This window comes from Anolis sagrei, chromosome 13 (genome assembly GCF_037176765.1).
Source record: "Anolis sagrei isolate rAnoSag1 chromosome 13, rAnoSag1.mat, whole genome shotgun sequence".
NCBI lineage: Eukaryota > Metazoa > Chordata > Lepidosauria > Squamata > Dactyloidae > Anolis > Anolis sagrei.
This window is the reverse complement of record NC_090033.1, coordinates 13,476,061-13,496,918: the sequence shown is the minus strand read 5'-3', so window position 1 is coordinate 13,496,918 and position 20,858 is coordinate 13,476,061. Positions and strand designations below refer to the sequence as shown.

The 20,858-nt window shown below is 42.7% G+C and overlaps 1 protein-coding gene across 1 annotated transcript; it reads left to right on the top strand.

The window, feature by feature from the left end:
- The first annotated feature begins 5,249 nt into the window (after positions 1-5,249).
- On the top strand, positions 5,250-16,442 carry LOC132764742 (arylacetamide deacetylase-like 4). Its single transcript, XM_067472797.1, has 4 exons — positions 5,250-5,660; positions 12,796-13,015; positions 14,288-14,351; positions 15,276-16,442. The coding sequence occupies exons 1-4, from the start codon at positions 5,448-5,450 to the stop codon at positions 16,048-16,050; spliced, it is 1,272 nt and encodes a 423-aa protein (XP_067328898.1). The 5' UTR covers positions 5,250-5,447; the 3' UTR covers positions 16,051-16,442.
- The last annotated feature ends 4,416 nt before the right edge of the window (positions 16,443-20,858 follow it).

Genomic DNA, 20,858 nt, shown 5'->3' with positions numbered 1-20,858 from the left:
AATTATTAAAAGCTACAAGTTATCTGAGTGCCTCTAACCATGCCTAGCGTGTGGGTCAAAATGATCTTTTGATGTCAGATCGAAAGCAGGCGAGATACTGCAAATCCCATCATCTGTGGTCCATTCTCCCCCAAACCACACCAGGGCGTGATGTGGGTCTGTGTGCCAAGTTTGGTCCTGATTTGTCATTTGTGGGGATTGTAGTGGTCTGTGGGAGTCGAATCAGCTGAAAAATCACAACATTTTGTTACTCTTGTTATAATAATAAAGTTTTCACTGACGACACTTTAGAAACAAATGCCGACACCTCATTTTGTAACGAGTTTTGAAACATTTTTTTTTTGTCAATCGCACAGCCATCTGGAATTAGTAGTATTAGTTTGGAAAGATGATGCCACATCAATAACTTTCCGTTGCACCCTTGTGATTGCAATCAACCCACTGTTTCATTTATTGACAAATTCAATGAGGGGATTAATTTGTGAAGACGTTCATTGTCATCTCTTGACATAATTCCATCAACGTTGCTAATCTACCGGCATTATCTCCTGCTGTAATTGCACCTCGCATGGGGAAATGTGCAAAATGTGCAAAATCCTTTTGGAATTGCTATAGGACGTTTGTGCGCACGGAAATGGCATCAAGTGAGTGCCGTTGCAACATGAGTAATCTTTTCTAGGGTTCACATCCTCTCCCATCTCATGTTAAGTCGATCACAAAGCCTTTTGCAGGAATCTATATGGGTAACTGCCCAGTTGCTTTGGATGTGGCACAAGAAGGAGATGGGCAACTCCTTGCACAACATCCAAAGCAATGACATTGTGTGTGTATCGCCGACAGGATCCCAGCCCTTGTTTCCTGGTCTGATTTCTAAGATTTCTACATCTCGTTCTATTGTCTGGCATTGGGCTACACAATACATTTATTTACAGTATTTATATTCCGCCCTTCTCACCCCACAGGGGACTCAGGGCATGTTACAATGCACATATACATAGCAAGCATTCAATGTCAGTTAGACATACAACATATATAGACAGAATAGGGCTCCACAGCCACCTACGAATCCAGAAGGAAACCCATCATGGAAGACCATCTTACTCGTCCAACGAGGGATCGCCTAAGTAAGTAAGTAAGTAATAGACAGACACAGAGGCAATTTAACATTCCAGCTGTGCCCAGGTTTTCTGGCTTCATGAGGGTATGCTCGATTCTGTCTTGAGTCCAGAATCCCTTCACCGTCCATTGTGACACTGAGTCCTTTGATGGAATACTTCCTCATTCTTCTACACGCCGCTGGAAAGTTTTATGGCATTGTAAATTAGTTAAATTAGCCTCCCCACATAAAGAGGTACCTAAATTTCCTACTTGACAAATGCAACTCTCTTTCGGGCTGCATGGCCAGAAGCTCGCTCCAACCCAGGCTGACTTTGAACTCATGACGTCTCGGTCAGTAGTGATTTAATGCAGCTAGCTCCCAGCTAGCAGCACCACAGCCCATATATGTCAAAGTACATTTGTCTGCATCAAAAAATAATGTTGCTAGGTGAAGTGGCCCTCTGGGGGTGAAGACAGAAAGTATGCAGAGAAGGGAGGGAGGGAGGAAAGAAAGAAAGAGGAAAAGAAGGGAAAGAAAGGAAGGAAATGGAAGGAAAGGGAAGAAAGGAAGGAATGTCAATTATGTATGTGTGTTTTTCAATGTGCTTCTATGTAATTCAAGGTGGATTAAGATGTATTTCAAGATGGATTCTATTCTGTTCAATTGTGTATTAGAAATACTGTGCTGAGGCTGTGAAACTGTAACCTTGACAGAAATGAGATAACGTGTTCTCTGGCTGGGAAGAAGAGGGAGGAACTGGTCTCAGCCGGAAGTCAGATAAGCAGATGTTCAGAGACTGTTGTTTTTGCTTAGGAGTTCCTGTCTGTAGCTTGCTGTGAATAGATGTGTGTAGATGTACTTAGTAAAACTTAGTTTTCTGTTATAACTAAAAGTCTGCAGAGTCCTGATTTCTGAACACAGTGTCTGCTGATTTAGCAATCCTTCCGCTGGCAAGCGTCAATAATCTGACAAGGAAGGAAGGAAAGAAGGAAAGCAGAGGAGCAATGGCATTTTCAGCACTTAAGCAATGCTGGATACATAATATACACTACTCAAACTATAAAGAGAAAGGGGTCTGACCAATGTATGATGATGATGATGATAATGATGATGATGTTCATTATGTTTATTTCTATCCACCTTTTCTCTCTCCACAAGGAGACTCAAACCAGCTTTGTATATATTATTAATATTAGAATATGTTGTTGTTGTTGTTGTTGTTGTTGTTTTTATGTTTATTATACTCTACTTTTTCTCTCCAAAGGTGTTTACATTAAAAGCATTGCAATACAGTTTAAAAACTACTAATATACGAACATTAAAACAGGATTATGGATATTTTAAAATAATTCAGTTGAAATCCATAAAAATGAGGGGTACACGAAACGGCGGAAATCCGTTCTGTTTTTGTTTTGAAATGACAGAAACCCATTCTGTTTTCAGGCAGATTCTTCCCAAAATGGAAACGGAACTCCAGATCCCGAATTACGAATCTGAACAGCCCACCTCCTATTTTCCCGGAATCTTCCAGAAATTGAAAATTTTTATTTCGCGGAATAAAAACATTTTCAAAACTAGATGTCGGTAGGGTGTTCCTCGTGGAGTATTTCGAGCCTTGAGCATTTGGGTTTCCAGGACTAGTTACGGGCAAATCTCAAAATCTGACAGAAATCAGTTCTGTTTTCAGTCAGATTCTTCCCAAAATGGAAATGGAACACCGGATCCCAAATTACGAAACCGAATGGCCCCCCTCCTAAATGAAAACAGAACAAAAACAGATTTCCACCATTTTGCAGGATAAAAACATATTCAAAACTAGATGTCGGTAGTGTGTTCCTCGTGGAGTATTTTGATCCCAGAGCATATGGTATTCCCAGGATTGGTTGTCAATGAATCTGAGGGTCAAAGCTCAAACTATGACAGAAATCCATTCTGTTTTCAAGCAGATTCCTCCTGAAATGAAAACGGAACTCCAGATCCTGAATTACGAATCCAAACAGCCCACCTCCTAGTTTCCCTTAATCTTCCAGAAATTTTAAACAAAAACAGAACAAAAACAGAACAGATTTCTGCTTTTTCACAGAATACAAACATATTGAAAACTAGATGTCGGTGGTGCTTTCCTCGTGGAATATTTCGAGCCTGGAGCATTTGGGTTTCCAGAATTGGTTAGGGTCAAATCTCATACTCTGACAGAAATCAAGTTTGTTTTCAGGCATTCTTCCCAAAATGGAAACAGAATTCCAGATCCCGGAATATAATCCGAACAGCCCACCTCTTAGTGTCCCAGAATCATCCAGAAATTCAAAATGAAAAAAACAAAAACAGGACAGATTTCCGCCGTTTCGCAGAATAAAAACATGTCAGAAATAGAACTCCAGATTCAAAATTACAAATCCAAATGGCCCACCTTCTAATTTTCCGGAATCGTCCAGAAATTTGAAACAAAAACAGAACAAAAACAGGACAGATTTCTGCTGTTTCGCAGAATAAAAACATGTCCAAAATGGAAATGGAACTCTGGATCCCGGATTACGAATCCGAATGGTCCACCTCCAAATTTCCCAGAATCATCCAGAAATTCAATACGAAAACAACAAAAACAGGACAGATTTCAGCTGTTTAGCAGAATAAAAAGATCTCCAAAATGGAAAGGGAACTCCAGATCCTGTATTATGAATCCGAATGGCCCACCTGCAAATTCCCCAGAATCGTCCAGAAATTTAATACGAAAACAACAAAAACAGGACAGATTTCCACTGTTTAGCAGAATAAAAACATGCCCAAAATGGAAAGCCCCTGGTGGCGCAGTGGGTTAAAGCGCTGAGCTGCTGAGCTTGTTGATCGAAAGGTCGCAGGTTCGATTCTGGGGAGCGGCGTGAGCTTCCGCTGTCAGCCCTAGCTTCTGCCAACCTAGCAGTTTGAAAACATGCAAATGTGAGTAGATCAATAGGTACCGCTCCGGCGGGAAGGTAACAACGCTCCATGCAGTCATGCTGGCCACATGACCTTGGAGGTGTCTACTAGGGCTGGGCGGTTTCGATTCGTTAATTCGTAATTCGTTAAAAATTCGTTATTTTTTTTTATAACGAAGCGATAACGAACCATTCTGGAGCAACTTAAAAACAAAACGAATTTTTAAATTGGTTTCGTAAATGCTTCGGATTCGTTATGTATTCGTTTCGTTATCGGTTTGAGGTCGTTTCGTTATTATTTCCGCATGTCTGGGGCAAGTTTTATAGTTGTTTTTTGTTTAATTAGTGAAAAAAAATTATAATATCACACCAACAGTCAACAACAGAGGGAGAGGGAAGCTTCCCATTTGTCCCATTTGGAGGTTTTTTAGCTTATTGCGCGGTCGCGTCCGCCATTAACGAATCGATTCGTTATTGTTTCGTATTTGTTTCGTTAATGTTTCGTATTTTTTTTAACATTTACGAAATTTCGTAAATATTGAACTTTTTAAAAGAAAAATTTTGCAATTCTTTTAAATATCGAAACGCAAAAACCCCCAAAAAATGAATCGATTTTAGAAACAAATTTTTCCGTTGTTACCCAGGCCTAGTGTCTACGGACAACGCTGGCTCTTCGGCTTAGAAATGGAGATGAGCACCACACCCCAGAGTCAGACATGACTGGACTTAATGTCAATACTACCTAAAATGGAAAGGGAACTTCGGACCCCGAATTACGAATCCGAATGGCCCACCTGCAAATTCCCCAGAATTGTCCAGAAATTTAATACGAAAACAACAAAAACAGGACAGATTTCCACCGTTTCGCGGAATACAAAGACATTCAAAACTAGATGTTGGTAGTGTGTTCCTCGCGGAATATTTCGATCCTGGAGCATTTGTGTTTGCAGGATTGATTCTCAATGAACCTGAGGGTCACCAATCAAACTATGAGATATGGTCGGGGAAAACCAAACAAACTGCAATCCCCTTTTGTGCAAAATATGCATGAAATCTCTTCCCATGCTTGGAAATGAACTCGCCTGTCGAGTCATTGTCAAACAGCTTGCTAAGCAACTGCAGGATTTTGCAACGATAAGCTAAAGACGAGAGCGAATCCTCGTCGAGCAAAGCAGTGAAGAAACAAGCGAAGCAGCGGTAAAGGATGCAAGCACTTAATAATCTGGAATGGAAAGGAGGGTGGGACATAATGAGCTGTCAAGAACTGTCAGCCTTAGCAAAGAGTCAAAGGCTGAAAAATGCAAGGAGAGCCATTCAACTCCTGAAGTAACCAGTTTGTTTCCCAACGGGATAATTATGTGGGAGGCAGACGAAGTTTGACTATAACTCGGGAGACTTGAGCAGACGTCGCGCTCGGAAGGGAGACACCCGGGATGAGAGGCAGCCCTTCCTTCCTTCCGTCCGACAGCATGGAGTTCGGCTCGGCGCTCTGGATGCTGGCCTCCTACCTCAGCCTTGCCGCCCTGTTCGTCCTGCTGGCCTGGGGAATCTACTACGATATCACCCGGACGTACGTCCCCACGGACATCCAGCAATACGCCAAACTGCGCTTCTTCAATTTCCTCTCGAAATATGCGGTCGGACTGGTGAGCGTCCCCCAATTTCATGGATAGGTTAAAGGTGTTCCCCTGACATTAAGTCCAGTAACTCTATTCATGATCTTTTCTGGGATTCTACGACGGTTTTGTAATAGAGTGGGGTGAAGCCGTCTGGCCCCGGGGCTTTCTTCAGGGTTAGTTTTTTAAATTGCTTTTTTGATTTCCTCCATGGAAATCCTCCTATTGATTGTCTCTCATCTCCATTTCTAAGCCGAAGAGCCGGCGTTGTCCATAGACACCTCCAAGGTCATGTGGCCAGCATGACTTCACGGAGCGCCGTTACCTTCCCACCGGAGCGTTACCTATTGATCTACTCCAGTGGTTCTCAACCTTCCTAATGCCGTGACCCCTAAATACTAGGGCTGGGCGGTTTCGTTTCGTTAATTCGTAATTCGTTAATAATTCGTTAATTTTTTTAAATTACAAAACGATAACGAACCATTCTGGAGCAATTTTTTTAAAAAACGAATTTTTAAATAGTTTTGTAAATGCTTCGTATTTCGTTATTGTATTCGTTTCGTTATTGTTTTGAGGTCGTTTCGTTATTATTTCCGCATGTCTGGGGCAAGTTTTATGGTTGTTTTTTGTTTAATTAGTGAAAAAAAATTATAATATCACACCAACCGTCAACAACAGAGGGAGAGGGAAGCTTCAGAAGTTTTTGGAGGTTTTTTAGCGTATTTCGCGGTCGCGTCCGCCATTAACGAATGGATTCGTTATTGTTTCGGAAATCGATTCGTTAATGTTTTGTAGTTTTTTTCACATTTACGAAATTTTGTAAATATCGAACTTTTTAAAAGAAAAATTTTGTAATTATTTTAAATAACGAAACGCAAAAACCCCCAAAAACGAATCGATTTTAGAAACAAATTTTTCCGTTGTTACCCAGGCCTAGTGTTCCCCTGACATTAAGTCCAGTAACTCTATTCATGATCTTTTCTGGGATTCTACGAAGGTTTTGTAACAGAGTGGGGTGAAGCCGTCTGGCCCCGGGGCTTTATTCAGGGTTAGTTTTTTAAATTGCTTTTTTGATTTCCTCCGTGGAAATCCTCCGATTGATTGTCTCTCATCTCCATTTCTAAGCCGAAGAGCCGGCGTTGTCCATAGACACCTCCAAGGTCATGTGGCCAGCATGACTTCACGGAGCGCCGTTACCTTCCCACCGGAGCGTTACCTATTGATCTACTCCAGGGATTCTCAACCTTCCTAATGCCGTGACCCCTAAATACAGTTCCTCATGTTGTAGTGACCCCCAACCATAAAATTATTTTCGTTGCTACTTTAGAACTGTAATTATTCTACTGTTATGAATCGTAATGTAAATGTATTTTCGTTGTTACAAATTTAACATAATTAAAGCATAGTGATTAATCAGGGAAACAACGTGTTTTGGGGAGGTTGGACAATGGATGGTGGGATCTACAGTACCTCTGACTTCCACAGACCTGGGTCGCCCAGCTCGGGGGGCAGTGCCTGGGCCCTGTGGGGAGCCATTTTGAGGAGGGGGGCAGGGCCAAAGGAGGTGGCCTCGCGAGCCCTCCAAAATGGCCAAGCGACCCCCCTGGGGGTCGCGACCCCCAGGTTGAGAACCACTGATCTACTCACATGTGCATGTTTTCGAACTGCTAGATGGGCAGAAGCTGGGGCTAACAGCGGGAGCTACTCGCTCCCCAAATGCGAACCTGCGACCTTTCGGTCAGCACGTTCAGCAACTCAGCGGTTAATAATAATAAATATAAATATAAATATAAATATAAATATAAATATAAATATAAATATAAATATAAATATAAATATAAATATAAATATAAATATAAATATAAATAATAAATATAAATAATAATAATAAATATAATAATAAATAATAATAAATATAAATATAAAAATAATAAATATAATAAATAATAATATAATATTAATAATAATATAATAAATATAATACATATAATAAATATAGTAATAATAGTAATAATAGTAATAATAGTAATAATAATAATAATAATAATAATAATAATAATACCCACTGCACCACTGGGGGCTCCTAATTTCATGTATATGTATGTGTATGTGTATGTGTATGTGTATGTATGTGTACGTGTACGTGTATGTATATGCATATGTTTATGTGTGTGTACGTGTGTGTCACAGTCATGGTCTAAAATTGTTGTGTTACATGTGTTAAAAATGAATATCAGTTCTACAAGTCCTTCAAGATCTGAAGGACCCCGGTATCCACAAGGTCCCTTTACAGTACAGTTTGAACCCAGTATCCACAAGGTTTCATATATGTGTGTGTGCGTGTGTGCGTTTATTGTGTTCATGGTCTAAAATTGTTGTGTTAAAAATGGATATCGGTTCTACAAGTCCTGCAAGATCTGAAGGACCCCGGTATCCACAAGGTCCCTTTACAGTACAGTTTGAACCCAGTATCCACAAGGTTTCATATATGTGTGTGTGCGTGTGTGCGTTTATTGTGTTCATGGTCTAAAATTGTTGTGTTACATGTGTTAAAAATGGATATCGGTTCTACAAGTCCTTCAAGATCTGAAGGACCCTGGTATCCACAAGGTCCCTTTACAGTACAGTTTGAACCCAGTATCCACAAAGTTTCATATATGTGTGTGCGTGTGTGTGCGTTTATTGTGTTCATGGTCTAAAATTGTTGTGTTACATGTGTTAAAAATGGATATCGGTTCTACAAGTCCTTCAAGATCTGAAGTACCCCGGTATCCACAAGGTCCCTTTACAGTACAGTTTGAACCCAGTATCCACAAGGTTTCATATTTGTGCGTGTGTGTGTTTATTGTGTTCATGGTCTAAAATTGTTGTGTTAAAAATGAATCTCAGTTCTTCAAGTCCTTCATGGTCTGAAAGGTCAAAGTGGCTCCGGTATCCACAAGGTCCCATTACAGTACAGTTTGACCCCAGTATCCACAAGGTTTTGTGTGTGTGTTTATGTATATTTGTGTTCACAGTCGAAAATCGTTGTGTTGCATGTGTTAAAAATAAATCTCAGTTCTTCAAGTCCTTCACGGTCTGAAAGGTCAAAGTGGCCCTGGTATCCACAGGGTCCCCTTACTTTACAGTATGACCCCAGTATCCACAAAGTTCTATTACAGTACAGTATTTTCCTGGTATCCACAGGATTCCATTACAGTACAGTATGACTCCAGCATTCACAGTGGACTTTTTGCCTTCTGGGCAAACATATTTCCAACGAGCATTCACAAGATATACATCTTAAGAACATTCTCAAAAACATCTAATCGAGGATAGGGAACCATCGCTCACTCAGGAGGCAGATTATCGATGATTTTAGTGGATAATGTTTTAACTTCCTTGTTTTATTATCCAACCCAAACTTGGCACACTGAGTCTCCATAACGCACTCTACATCCTGGTACGGTTTGGAGGAGGATGGACCATGGACGATGGGACTTGCAATACCTGCACTCCCTTCCTAAGACCAATACAACTGTCAACAATGATGGATCAGGACCACAATTTACACAGAGAGCCCGCATGACCCACTCTACATCCTGGTGCGGTTTGGAAGAATTTGGCAATGGATGATGGGATTTGCAGTCACTTCACTCACTTCCTGAGACTACAGAGACCCTCGCCAATGACTAATCAAGACCAAACTTGGCACACAGAGTCCCCATGACCCACTCTACATCCTGGTGCACTTTCGAGGAGGACAGACCATGGATGATGGGACTTCAAGTACCTCCACTCCCTTCCCAAGACTGCTGCAACCCTCATCTAATGTCCGATCAAGACCAAACTTGGCACACAGAGCCCCATGACCCACTCTACATCCTACTGCAGTTTGGAGGAGGATGGACCATGGATGATGGGACTTGCAGTACCTTCACTCACTTTCTGAAACCACTGCGACCCTCATCCAATAATTGATCAAAACCAAACTTGGCACACAAAGCCCCCGTGACCCACTCTATATCCTGCTGCTGTTTGGAGGATATAGTACCTTCAAGTACCTTCACTCACTTCCTGAAACAATGCAACTGTCATCCAATGACCAATAAAGACCAAACTTGGTATACAGAACCGCCATTACCCACTTTCTCAAAGAACCCAGGCAGTGCCGGGTCCCCAAGCTAGTATGTAATAAAAGTGAATGTTTGTTTGTATGTATGTATGCGGAGGGCGGAAGTGTATGTGGTAGCTTTCTGATTGGCTCTCACTTTCACAGGCCACAGAGACTTGCACGAGCGACGGACCTGGACCAAACTTGGCACACATAACCCCCATGACCCCCTGTACGTCCTGGTGAGGTATGGGGGACGACAGACAAAGGATGATGGATTTGTAGTACTTTCAACCCTTTCAGTTTTCAGAGACCACTGTGGCCCCCAACAAAGACCAATAAAGGCCAAACTTGGCACACAGAGCCCCCATGACCCAATCTACTTCCTGCTGCAGTTTGGAGGAGGGCAGACCATGGATAATGGGACTTCAAGTACCTCCACTCATTTCCTGAGACAGCTACGATCCTCATCCAATGACTGATCAAGACCAAACTTGGCACACATAACCCCCATGACCCCGTTTAGTTCCTGGTGAGGTTTGGGGGAGGACAGACAATGGATGATGGGATGTGTAGTACTTTCCAACCCTTCGGTTTCCACAGAACACTGCGGCCCCCAACAAAGACTGATAAAAACCAAACTTGACACATAGAGACCCCATGATCCACTCTACATCCTGGTGCAGTTTAGGGAGGATGGCCTATGGATGATGGGACTTGCAGTACCTTAACTCACTTTCTGAGACCACTGTGACTCTTATCCAATGACGGATCTAGACAAAACTTGGCACACAGAGCCCCCATGATCCACTCTACATCCTGTTGTGGTGTGAAGGAGGATTCACCATGGATGATGGGACCTACAGTACCTTCACACACTTCATGAGATCACTGTGACCCTCACCAATGACAGAGCAAGATCAAACTTGGCACACAGAGCCACCATAACCCACTCTCCATCCTGGTCCTGTTTGGACCATGCACGATGGGATTCGCAGTACCTTCACTAACTGATAACTGATAAAAAACACCTTTGCCACACAGTGCCTTTCTCAAATAACCCAGGCAGCGCTGGGTACCCAAGCTAGTGTAAAATAAACCACATGTAATTCACGTTTGATGATGTCAGAGTTTGGGATGTGCGCAGCAGAAGGTTTGCTAGATCAGCAGACACTGTGATGTAAAATAAGGACTCTGCAGGCTTTCAGTTACAAAAGAAACTAAGTTTTACTAAGCACATTCAAACTACACGTCTTGCTACAGTGAGCTACAATTGGGAACTAGTCAAAACCAAAGTCTCTACACATCTGCTTATCTCTCTTCTCCCTGCTGAGACGAAATACTCCCTTTTGTTCCCAGCAAGCAGGGGCGGCTCATCCATTACGCGAAGTAAGCGGTCGCAGAACACTTTTTTTTGCCAGGGGCGCAGAGGCGCCTCTGTAAATGCCCCTCAACCGCTACTTGAGGAGTGCCCCCTCAGCTCACAACAGCCCTAGCAGTCGGGGGGGGGGGGAGCCTCGACTTTCTTGCCTCGCTGCCGGGCGATCCTCTTCCCAAAGACCCTTGAGCCTCGCCTTTGCCCCTCTCGTTCCTGCTCCACCCGGCCACCGGGTGCGTGAGCAGAGCCGGCGCTCAATCGTTCTCCGTGTTCTATCCCTTCCCCATTACTGGCTTCCTTTCCTGGTCCCCCGGCGCTCCACCCGCCTCCTCTCCCCAATCCATGGGTGGGCCAAGGGGCGGAGCCGCCGCGCCTGGCCCACTTCGGGTCTGGAGGCGTGTCTTAAGACCCCAGCATGCACACCAAAAGTTGCCTCTTCTCCTGACTTTTTCTTCAGCCATTGGGACCAAGAGAGAAAGAGAGAGAGAGGGAGCCCCTCCGGCTGGAGGTATCTCCCACCTCCGCTCCCTCCTTTGTTTTTGCGCCTACCTTCAGGAAAGGTGGGCATCTCCACCTCTCTCTCTCTCTCTCTTGGTCCCAATGGCTGAGGAGAAAGTCAGGAGAAGAGGTGACTTTTGGTGCACACGCCGGGGTCTTCAGGCACGCCTCCGGACCCAAAGCGGGCCAGGCAAGGGAGCAAGTGCGGCAAGTGTAGTTACTGGGATGTATAGTTCACCTACAATCAAAGAGCATTCTGAACTCCACCAATGATGGAATTGAACCAAATATGACACACAGAACTCCCACGATGAACAGAAAATATATATCAATGATTGGTTGGGGGGGGGGGGCAAAATATTGTTTGCTTACCATTGAAAATTACCTAGGGCCGCCTCTGCCAGCAAGAGAAAATATTATCTCACTTCTCTCAAGGTTACATTATCACAGCCTCATGAACATTCTGCCCAGCATTTCTAATACACAGTAGAATCCATCTTGGAATACATAGAAGCACATTTGAAAACACACATATAACTAAATTAATCCTGACAGATGAGTCCACACACTGTCTTGCCAGAGAAAGAAAATATGCCACGCAGGTGAACAGTAAAGAACAAGTAGCTCAGAACAACATATGTACAATGTAATCAGTTGTATCAACTCACATAATGTCCTTTTTTGATAGGTTTAAAATGGTCTTTCTCTGTCCATCTGGATAAACTCCTTCAGCAGTTCATGAAGCAAGAGTATACTCAAACACTGTCTCTCTGCTTCTCTCTTTGAACTGTCTCTCTCTGCACCTGCATAGCTCAAGCCTGAACAAAAATGTAACAGTATCCAAAAGTCCCAGGCTCAGCCATCTCCCCGGACATTGCCCAACCAATCAGCTTCACACATCTTATTTTACAGTTGATATACACACACACATTAACTGATTCCTTGCATCTTCCAACAAGATTGTCTAAGTGTCATGTATGAAGCCATGTAGGTTGTCTAAATGTCATGTATGAATCCATGTAAGCCACTCTGAGTCCCCCTGTGGGGGTGAGAAGATCGGGGTAGAAATGCTGCAAATAAATAAATAAACGTTTTCGAGTTTGACACTCCAGATCTGTGATTGTAATAATAGACTTCATTCATTCAATGTGAAGTGTGTGTAACCGTGGATTGTTTCCCATTCCTTTTGTAAACAGGGAATGGCGTACGAGAGACTCGGCATTTGCCAGAGGTATACAGTCTGGAGGATTATGTTTAATGGTATACCGCTATTAAAGAAGAGCTCGGCGTTGATAATCAAGGATCTGCTTTTCGATGACGTTCCTGTGCGAGTGTATTGGCCTAAAACATCGTCTTCCGGGAACAGAAGAGGAATGATCTATCTCCATGGAGGCGTCGGTTTGTTCGGAAGCATCAGTATGTCCTGTGGTTATCTATTAGGCGTTTTTTAGAAGAGTACAGCTTTGTCCTTTAACAGGAATATTTGTCCGTGAGCCATCAAAAAAAAATTGTGTTGTTCACCTTCGATTGGATTCTCCCTGCAACTTGGGACCCTTCTTTGGCCATAGACATTAGTTTGGAGATAGTGACGAATTGAACAAACACAACTAACAAATAAAATTGTCCTCAAAACATTGGGAAACGTTCTATATTGCACGAGCGAAACATTTCTCATATTTTTAGGATGGAACCAATTAGGAAATGACATCTATAACCCAGGAACAAAAATTGTGTTACAGAGTGTAATTTCTAGGGCTGGGCAGTTTCGTTCGTTAATTTCGTAATTCGTTATTGATTCGTATTTAAATTAGCTTACGATCCGATATTGAGCCATGCAGGAGCAACTAAAAATCGAAACGAATTTTTCAATTTATTTCGTAATTGTTTCGTAATTGGTTCGAAATCGTTTCGAAATCGTTTCGAAATTGTTTCGTTATTATTTCCGTATGTCTGGTGCAAGTTTTATAGTTGTTGTTTGTTTTATCAGTGATAAAAAAAAATTATCGCACCAACAGTCAACAACAGAGGGAGAGGGAAGCTTCAGAAGTTCCTCCTGTCCCATTTGGAGGGTTTTTTAGCGTATTGCGCAATCGCGTCCGCCATTAACGAATCAATTCGAAATTTATGAAATTTCGTAAATAACGAATTTTTTTAAAAGGAAAATTCAGAATTCCTTTAAAAAACGAAACGCAATGGGCCCCCTAAAAACGAAACGAGTTTAGAAACAATTTTTTTCGTTGTTACCCAGGCCTAGTAATTTCAGTTAAACAAGTGACACCGTACTATTGTCAAAAACTAGTAAAGGCTTGGAATAGTTGTTGTGTTTTTTTGTTATGTCAGGAGTGACTTGAGAAACTGCAAGTCACTTCTGGTGTGAGAGAATTGGCCGTCTGCAAGGACGTTGCCCAGGGGATGCCCAAATGATTTGATATTTTTATCATCCCTGTGGAAGGCTTCTCTCATGTCCCTGCATGAGGAGCTGGAGTTGATAGAGGGAGCTCATCCACCTCTCCCCGGATTCGAACCTGCGACCTGTCGGTCTTCAGTCCTGCCGGCACAGCGGTTTAACCCACTGCACCACCAGGGGCTCTTTGGAATAGTTATCCCCAGGGACCCAATTTCAATAGGGAGTATGCTGTCTTTCTTAAATAGTCACCCAATGCATCAGAAAACTCTCCTGTTTTCCAGAAGCTTACGAAAGGGTGAACCGCTACATTTCCCGGAGAAGTGATTCCGTGGTTGTATGTGTTGGGTAAGTGACATCACGTTTCATTTGGGGTCTGGTTGTTGCACTCCAGGTCGAGAAGAAGCCCTCTGTCTTTAAACACACCACACGAGGAGTGAAGAAACAAATCTTCTTTTATTGAAGCTTAGTAAATAGCCAAAAGAAATAAATGCTTGTAAGAAAATCAAAAGGTTCCAAAAAGTAATTAGTAGGGCTGGGCGGTTTCGTTTCGTAATTTCGTAATTCGTTAAAAATTCGTTATTTTTTTTTATAACGAAGCGATAACGAACCATTCAGGAGCAACTAAAAAACGAAACGAATTTTTAATTTCGTTTCGTAATTGTTTCGAATTCGTTTTGTATTCGTTTCGTTATCGTTTTGAAATCATTTCGTTATTATTTCCGCATGTCTGGGGCAAGTTTTATAGTTGTTGTTTGTTTAATCAGTGAAAAAAATTTATAAATATCACACCAACAGTCAACAACAGAGGGAGAGGGAAGCTTCAGAAGTTCCCCCTGTCCCATTTGGAGGTTTTTTAGCGTATTGCGCGGTCGCGTCCGTCATTAACGAATCAATTCGTAATTGTTTCGTAATTGTTTCGTATTGTTTTGTAATTTACAAAATTTCGTAAATATCGAACTTTTTAAAAGAAAAATTTCGGAATTCTTTTAAAAATTGAAAGGCAAAAACCCCCAAAAAACGAATCGATTTTAGAAACAAATTTTTCCGTGGTTGCCCAGCCCTGTAACTCTATGCCCTGTTCGGCCTTACGACTGACCAGTAGGACCTCTTTCTTGTCTGGATTCAGTTTCAATTTGTGTTCAACATTAACAAATAGCCACCCATCATAAACCGTGTGTAATATGAGGCCCTCAGTGAATTAAAAATTGTATTTCTCATAATGCATCATGTAGATTTACAGGTTCAAACCATTTCTCGTTTCTATTTCAGGTTTCGTCTAGCTCCAGAGAATCCATTCCCACTCCCGGTTCTGGACTGCTGCACGGCTACCATACACTTTTTGAAAAATGCAACAAAATACGGAGTGGACCCGAATCGCATTGCTGTTTGCGGAGACAGCAGCGGGGGCACGTTTGCCGCAGCCGTTTGCCAACATCTGGCGACAAAGAAGGACCTTCCAAAGCTCCGTGCTCAACTCCTCATCTACCCGTTCCTCCAGGCGGTGGACTTCAATCTGCCTTCTTATCAGCAGAACCACTCCATACCTGTTTTGTTTAAGAAGCGGGCGATCAAATGGGGAGCAACGTACCTGACGGGGAGGATAGTAAACGTGGACGGTCTGATGAAGAACGCCCATGTGCCCCAGGACTTGCAGGTGAAATACAAGAAATGGGTGAGCGCCGACCATATCCCAGATGAATTCAAGGCCAGGGGCTACGTGCCATTGGAGCCCGCACCATTCTGTGAAGAACTTTACGAGTCGTGCAAAGAGGGCTTTCATCCAATGTTTTCCCCACTTTTAGCAGAGGAAGATGTGATCCGCCAGCTTCCCGAGACTTTCTTATTAACCTGCGAATACGACGTTGTCCGAGACGACGGGCTTTTGTACAAGAAACGGCTGGAGGACAACGGTGTCCCGGTGACGTGGCATCATGTCAAGGACGGCTTTCACGGAATACTGTTCCTCATTGACTTTGGTCCATTGGAATTCAAGTGCACCCGCCAGCATTTCCGTTATGTAATAAATTTCTTAAAATGCCTATAAAATGGGTCAGCGCAGAAGGAAGTGAGTTGTTCTACTCCAGAAACTTAGTTTTTGTGGCTGCTGCAAACTATGTGGCATTGGCTGAGAATTGATGGTGAGATATTCACCATGCTGTTTAATATCTACATGAAGCCGCTGGGAAAGATCATCCAGAGTTTCGGAGTATGGTGTCGCCTGTACGCAGATGACGTTCAACTCTGTCACTCCTTTCCACCTGCTACTAAGGAGGCTGTTCAGACCTTGAACCGGTGCTTGGCTGCTGTGTCGAACTGGATGAGAGCTAACAAATTGAAATTGAATCCAGACAAGACAGAGGTCCTATTGGTCAGTTGAAAGGCCAAACAAGACAGCCTGTGTTGGATGGGGTTACACTCTCCCCGAAAACCCAGTTTCGCAGCCTGGAAGCCCAGGTCTCGGCGGTGGCCAGAGGAGCCTTTGCACAATTAAAACTTGTGCGCCAGCTGCACCCATACCTTGGGAAGTCTGATCTGGACACAGTGGTCCATGCTCTTGTTACATCCCGAATATATTATTGCAATGCACTCTATGTGGGGTTGACTTTGAAGACTCTTTGGAAGACCAACGGTCGGCAGCCAGATTACTCACCAGAGCGATTTACAGGGAGCACATCATGCCCCTGCTTCGACAGCTCCACTGGCTGCCAGTCCACTTCTGAGCATAATTCAAGGTGCTGGTCTTGATCTATAAAGCTCAGTTTACTTGTCCGAATGTATCTCCCTCTCTGACCCACCTCGGAGTTTACAATCATCAGGGGAGGCCCTGTTCTTGATCTCCCACTTTCGCAAGCGTGATTGGTGGAGATGAGAGACAGGGCCTTCTCGGTGGTGCCCCCCCATCTGTGGAATGTACTCCCCAGTGAAATCAGGGTGACAACTTCTCTCCTCTCCTTCAGGAAGAAACTCAAGTCTTGGCTTTGGGACCAAGCATTCGCACAGCTGGCTGAGCAACAACTGTCATGACTTGTGTGAATTGTCAATTAAGAGACCTTGAACTGGAACTCTGGACTATGATTTGGATTTGCAGACTTGGACTTGGTTGTGTTAATATTTCAGGGCCAATATTTTGAATGTATTTTATTACTTTTTAATGTATTTTTATTGCTGTTGACCTGTTTATGTTAATTGTTGTGTACTAACTGTTTCTTTGATGGTGTCTAATGACTGCCAATTGTAAGCCGGCCTGAGTCCCCCTTCGGGAGTTGAGAAGGACAGGATACAAATGCTCTAAATAAATAAATAGATAAATATTCGTTCAAAATATTCATTCAAAAACAAAGTTTTTGCAGTGTAATAAACATTTTCCATGCTTTTAAAGGAAAAGGTAAAGGTTTCCCCTTGACATTAAGTCTAGTCGTGTCCAGCTCGTGGTGGTAGCGCTCATCTCCATTTCTAAGCTGAAGAGCCGGTGTTGTTTGTAGACACTAGGCTTGGTTGATCAAGAAAAAAATGGTTCTAAACTCATTTTGTATATAGGGGGCGCTGGCATTTCGATTTTTAAATTATTTCTCAAATTTTCTTGAAAAAAGATCGGAAATAGACCAAGGCCGAATTGGAGACCACCTCTGCTAGCTCAGTCAGGGAGACTGCTGGGTCACGAGGTGGGCGGTACACCAGCATGAGAAACTGCCCTTTGCACTGGGGCCTCTCTGTCATTGTCTGTCATTGGCGTTTCGATTTTAAAATTATTTCTCAATTTTTCTTGAAAAAAGATCGGAAATAGACCAAGGCCGAATTGGAGACCACTTCTGCTAGCTCAGTCAGGGAGACTGCTGGGTCACGAGGTGGGCGGTACACCAGCATGAGAAACTGCCCTTTGCACTGGGGCCTCTCTGTCATTGTCTGTCATTGGCGTTTCGATTTTTAAATTATTTCTCAAATTTTCTTGAAAAAAGATCGGAAATAGACCAAGGCCGAATTGGAGACCACCTCTGCTAGCTCAGTCAGGGAGACTGCTGGGTCACGAGGTGGGCGGTACACCAGCATGAGAAACTGCCCTTTGCACTGGGGCCTCTCTGTCATTGTCTGTCATTGGCGTTTCGATTTTAAAATTATTTCTCAAATTTTCTTGAAAAAAGATCGGAAATAGCAAAAATCTGAATAGTAGGGCTGGGCGATTTCGTTCGTTAATTTCGTAATTCGTTAATAATTCGTATTTAAAGTAGCTTACGATCCGATATTGAACCATTCAGGAGCAACTAAAAATCGAAACGAATTTTTCAATTCATTTCGTAATTGTTTCGTAATTGTTTCGAAATCATTTCAAAATTGTTTTGAAATCATTTCGAAATTGTTTCGTTATTATTTCCGTATGTCTGGTGCAAGTTTTATAGTTGTTGTTTGTTTTATCAGTGATAAAAAAATAAATTATCACACCAACAGTCAACAACAGAGGGAGAGGGAAGCTTCAGAAGTTCCCCCTGTCCCATTTGGAGGGTTTTTTAGCGTATTGCGCAATCGCGTCCGCCATTAACGAATCGATTCGTTATTGTTTCGAAATTGTTTCGTAATTTCCGAAATTTCGTAAATATAGAACTTTTTAAAAGAAAAATTTCAGAATTCTTTTAAAAAACGAAATGCAAAAACCCCCTAAAAACGAATCGAGTTTAGAAACAAATTTTTCCGTGGTTGCCCAGCCCTACTGAATAGCTTTGTTTACTTCATTAATGGAAAGTGCCCCTCCCCCCGTTAGTTTATAATCTCGCAGTTTCCCTGGCCTCCCTGGCGACAAGCGGCAATGCGGTTTCCCCCAGTGGCTGTCAAGAAGAGCTGGCCGTAGCCACGCCCACCTCATTCCCCTGCCATTCCCCTGTAGAAGTGGCACAACAGGGAGATTGATCTGTAGCTTTTTAGATCATTGCGGTCTTTGCCTGGCTTCAAGATGGCGATGACTCTTGCTTTCCTCCAGATTTTGGGGATCTGACAGGATGCAGTGCAGTTGTTCATCAGCTCCAGCAGCTAGCGCCTTGCTTTTGGACCAAAGTTCTTGATTTGTTCCATCCGTAGATCATCCAGGCCAGCTGCTTTGCCATTTATTGAGAGCCATGTAAGTGTAAAGGGTTCATGAAGGTTGTTGTTCTCAATCTCTGGTTGTCTGGCTATTGGTTTCTTTCCTACTTTGGTGGTAAGGTTGGGTTTCCCATTCTTCAAGAGTTGGTGTGCTATCTGATCTGCCTTTATGTTGGCATGGGTATCATGAATGACTTTTCAATGACTTTGAAGCATAGGTTCTTTTTATTGCAATTTCTTGTGTGAGAAGGTATATCAGATTACAGAAAACATTTAGACAAAGAATGACATTGGACATACAAACATACAGATTCTATGCAACTACATTGGATTTACAATTACATTGGTTAACAAACAAACACAGGGGAATTACATTTTTACTCAACATTCACACCACATGTACACACATTCATCCACATGCATCCAACTATTACCATATCCTTTCTCCCTCCTTGGAGAACCACCTGTTAGGCCAGACCCTGCTTTCCTGCAGCCTGCCAACACATAGTTCCATAACTTCCATAATGCCAAAACTTCAAAACGCTGAGATGCCAAAACTTCTTTTCCTAAGAACAATGCCAAGGACCAGATCTCTGTTTTCCATACAGCAGAACCTGACTCCCTGCACAAAATCTAAGACTCTAAAAGTGCACTTCTTCCTCTTCTTTTGAGAAAGAAGGCCCAAAGTGACCAGACTGCTCCCGTGCAGATCTGCCACTCTCCAAATACACCATCTCTCTCCTTCTATGGAGCAGAGCATGGAGGGTGGAACAGACTCCTCAGGTCGGTCACAATTTGAGCATTATTAGATTGAGTCTTTTATAGGGATATTCTGTTGATGTAGTCCCAAAGTTGTAAATTAATGATAGACACCTTCCATCCTGGATCCATCTCGGTTTCCTGGCCAGATATTGATCTTCTTGATTGGTGTTGATCTTATGTTGACTTCCTTCTTAACATAAGGAAGATTGCAAACATTTCCTTTATCACTGTCCCAGTTCGTATCACAGTTTACTCTTCAGATCTCATTAACAGGTTTTAATCACAAAGCAGAAAGCAGGTAGTAAGTCACTGCAGGCCTTAATATTATACTGGTGTTTCCAAAATGATTAGCTCCATCCATGCATCCTTCCATCCTTCCATTCATTCCCACACATCATTTGCACATTGAATTTCTTATTACATGGGTATGAGTTTGTGAGGGGTCATTGCTCAGCCGTCTTAGCAGCCTCCACGCCTTCTGATTGCTCCTGCCCATGTCGACCTCTTCAATAATCTGCTTACATTTTTACTCAGCTGTGTGGTGTATAAAGTCAGAGGGCTTTCCTGGCCTGGAGTGCAACATGCCTTCTGATTTCCTGGCTGCAGTCTGCGTCTGCAGTCATCTTTGCACCTAGAAATACAAAGTTTGTCACTGTCTCCATGTTTTCTCCCTCTATTTGCCAATTAGACTGGAAAAAATCAACTTATATCCCCATACCAAAAAAGGGAAATGCGAAAGACTGCTCAAACTTCCGTACAGTGGCCCTTATTTCTCATGCCAGTAAGGTAATGCTCAAGATCCTGCAAGGAAGACTCCAGCAATACATGGAGCGAGAGTTGCCAGATGTTCAAGCTGGGTTTAGAAAAGGCAGAGGAACGAGAGACCAGATTGCCAATATCCGCTGGAGAATGGAGAAAGGCCGGGAGTTTCAGAAAAACATCTACTTCTGCTTCATTGACTATTCTAAAGCCTTTGACTGTGTGGATCATAATACATTGTGGCAAGATCTTGGTGGGATG

Excerpts from the sequence above, each read along its gene's own strand:
- LOC132764742 (XM_067472797.1), top strand. The coding sequence starts at position 5,448 with ATGAGAGGCAGCCCTTCCTTCCTTCCGTCCGACAGCATGGAGTTCGGC. Across the intron at positions 13,016-14,287 it reads CGGTTTGTTCGGAAGCATCA|AAGCTTACGAAAGGGTGAAC; the intron begins GTATGTCCTGTG and ends CCTGTTTTCCAG. Across the intron at positions 14,352-15,275 it reads TCCGTGGTTGTATGTGTTGG|GTTTCGTCTAGCTCCAGAGA; the intron begins GTAAGTGACATC and ends TTTCTATTTCAG.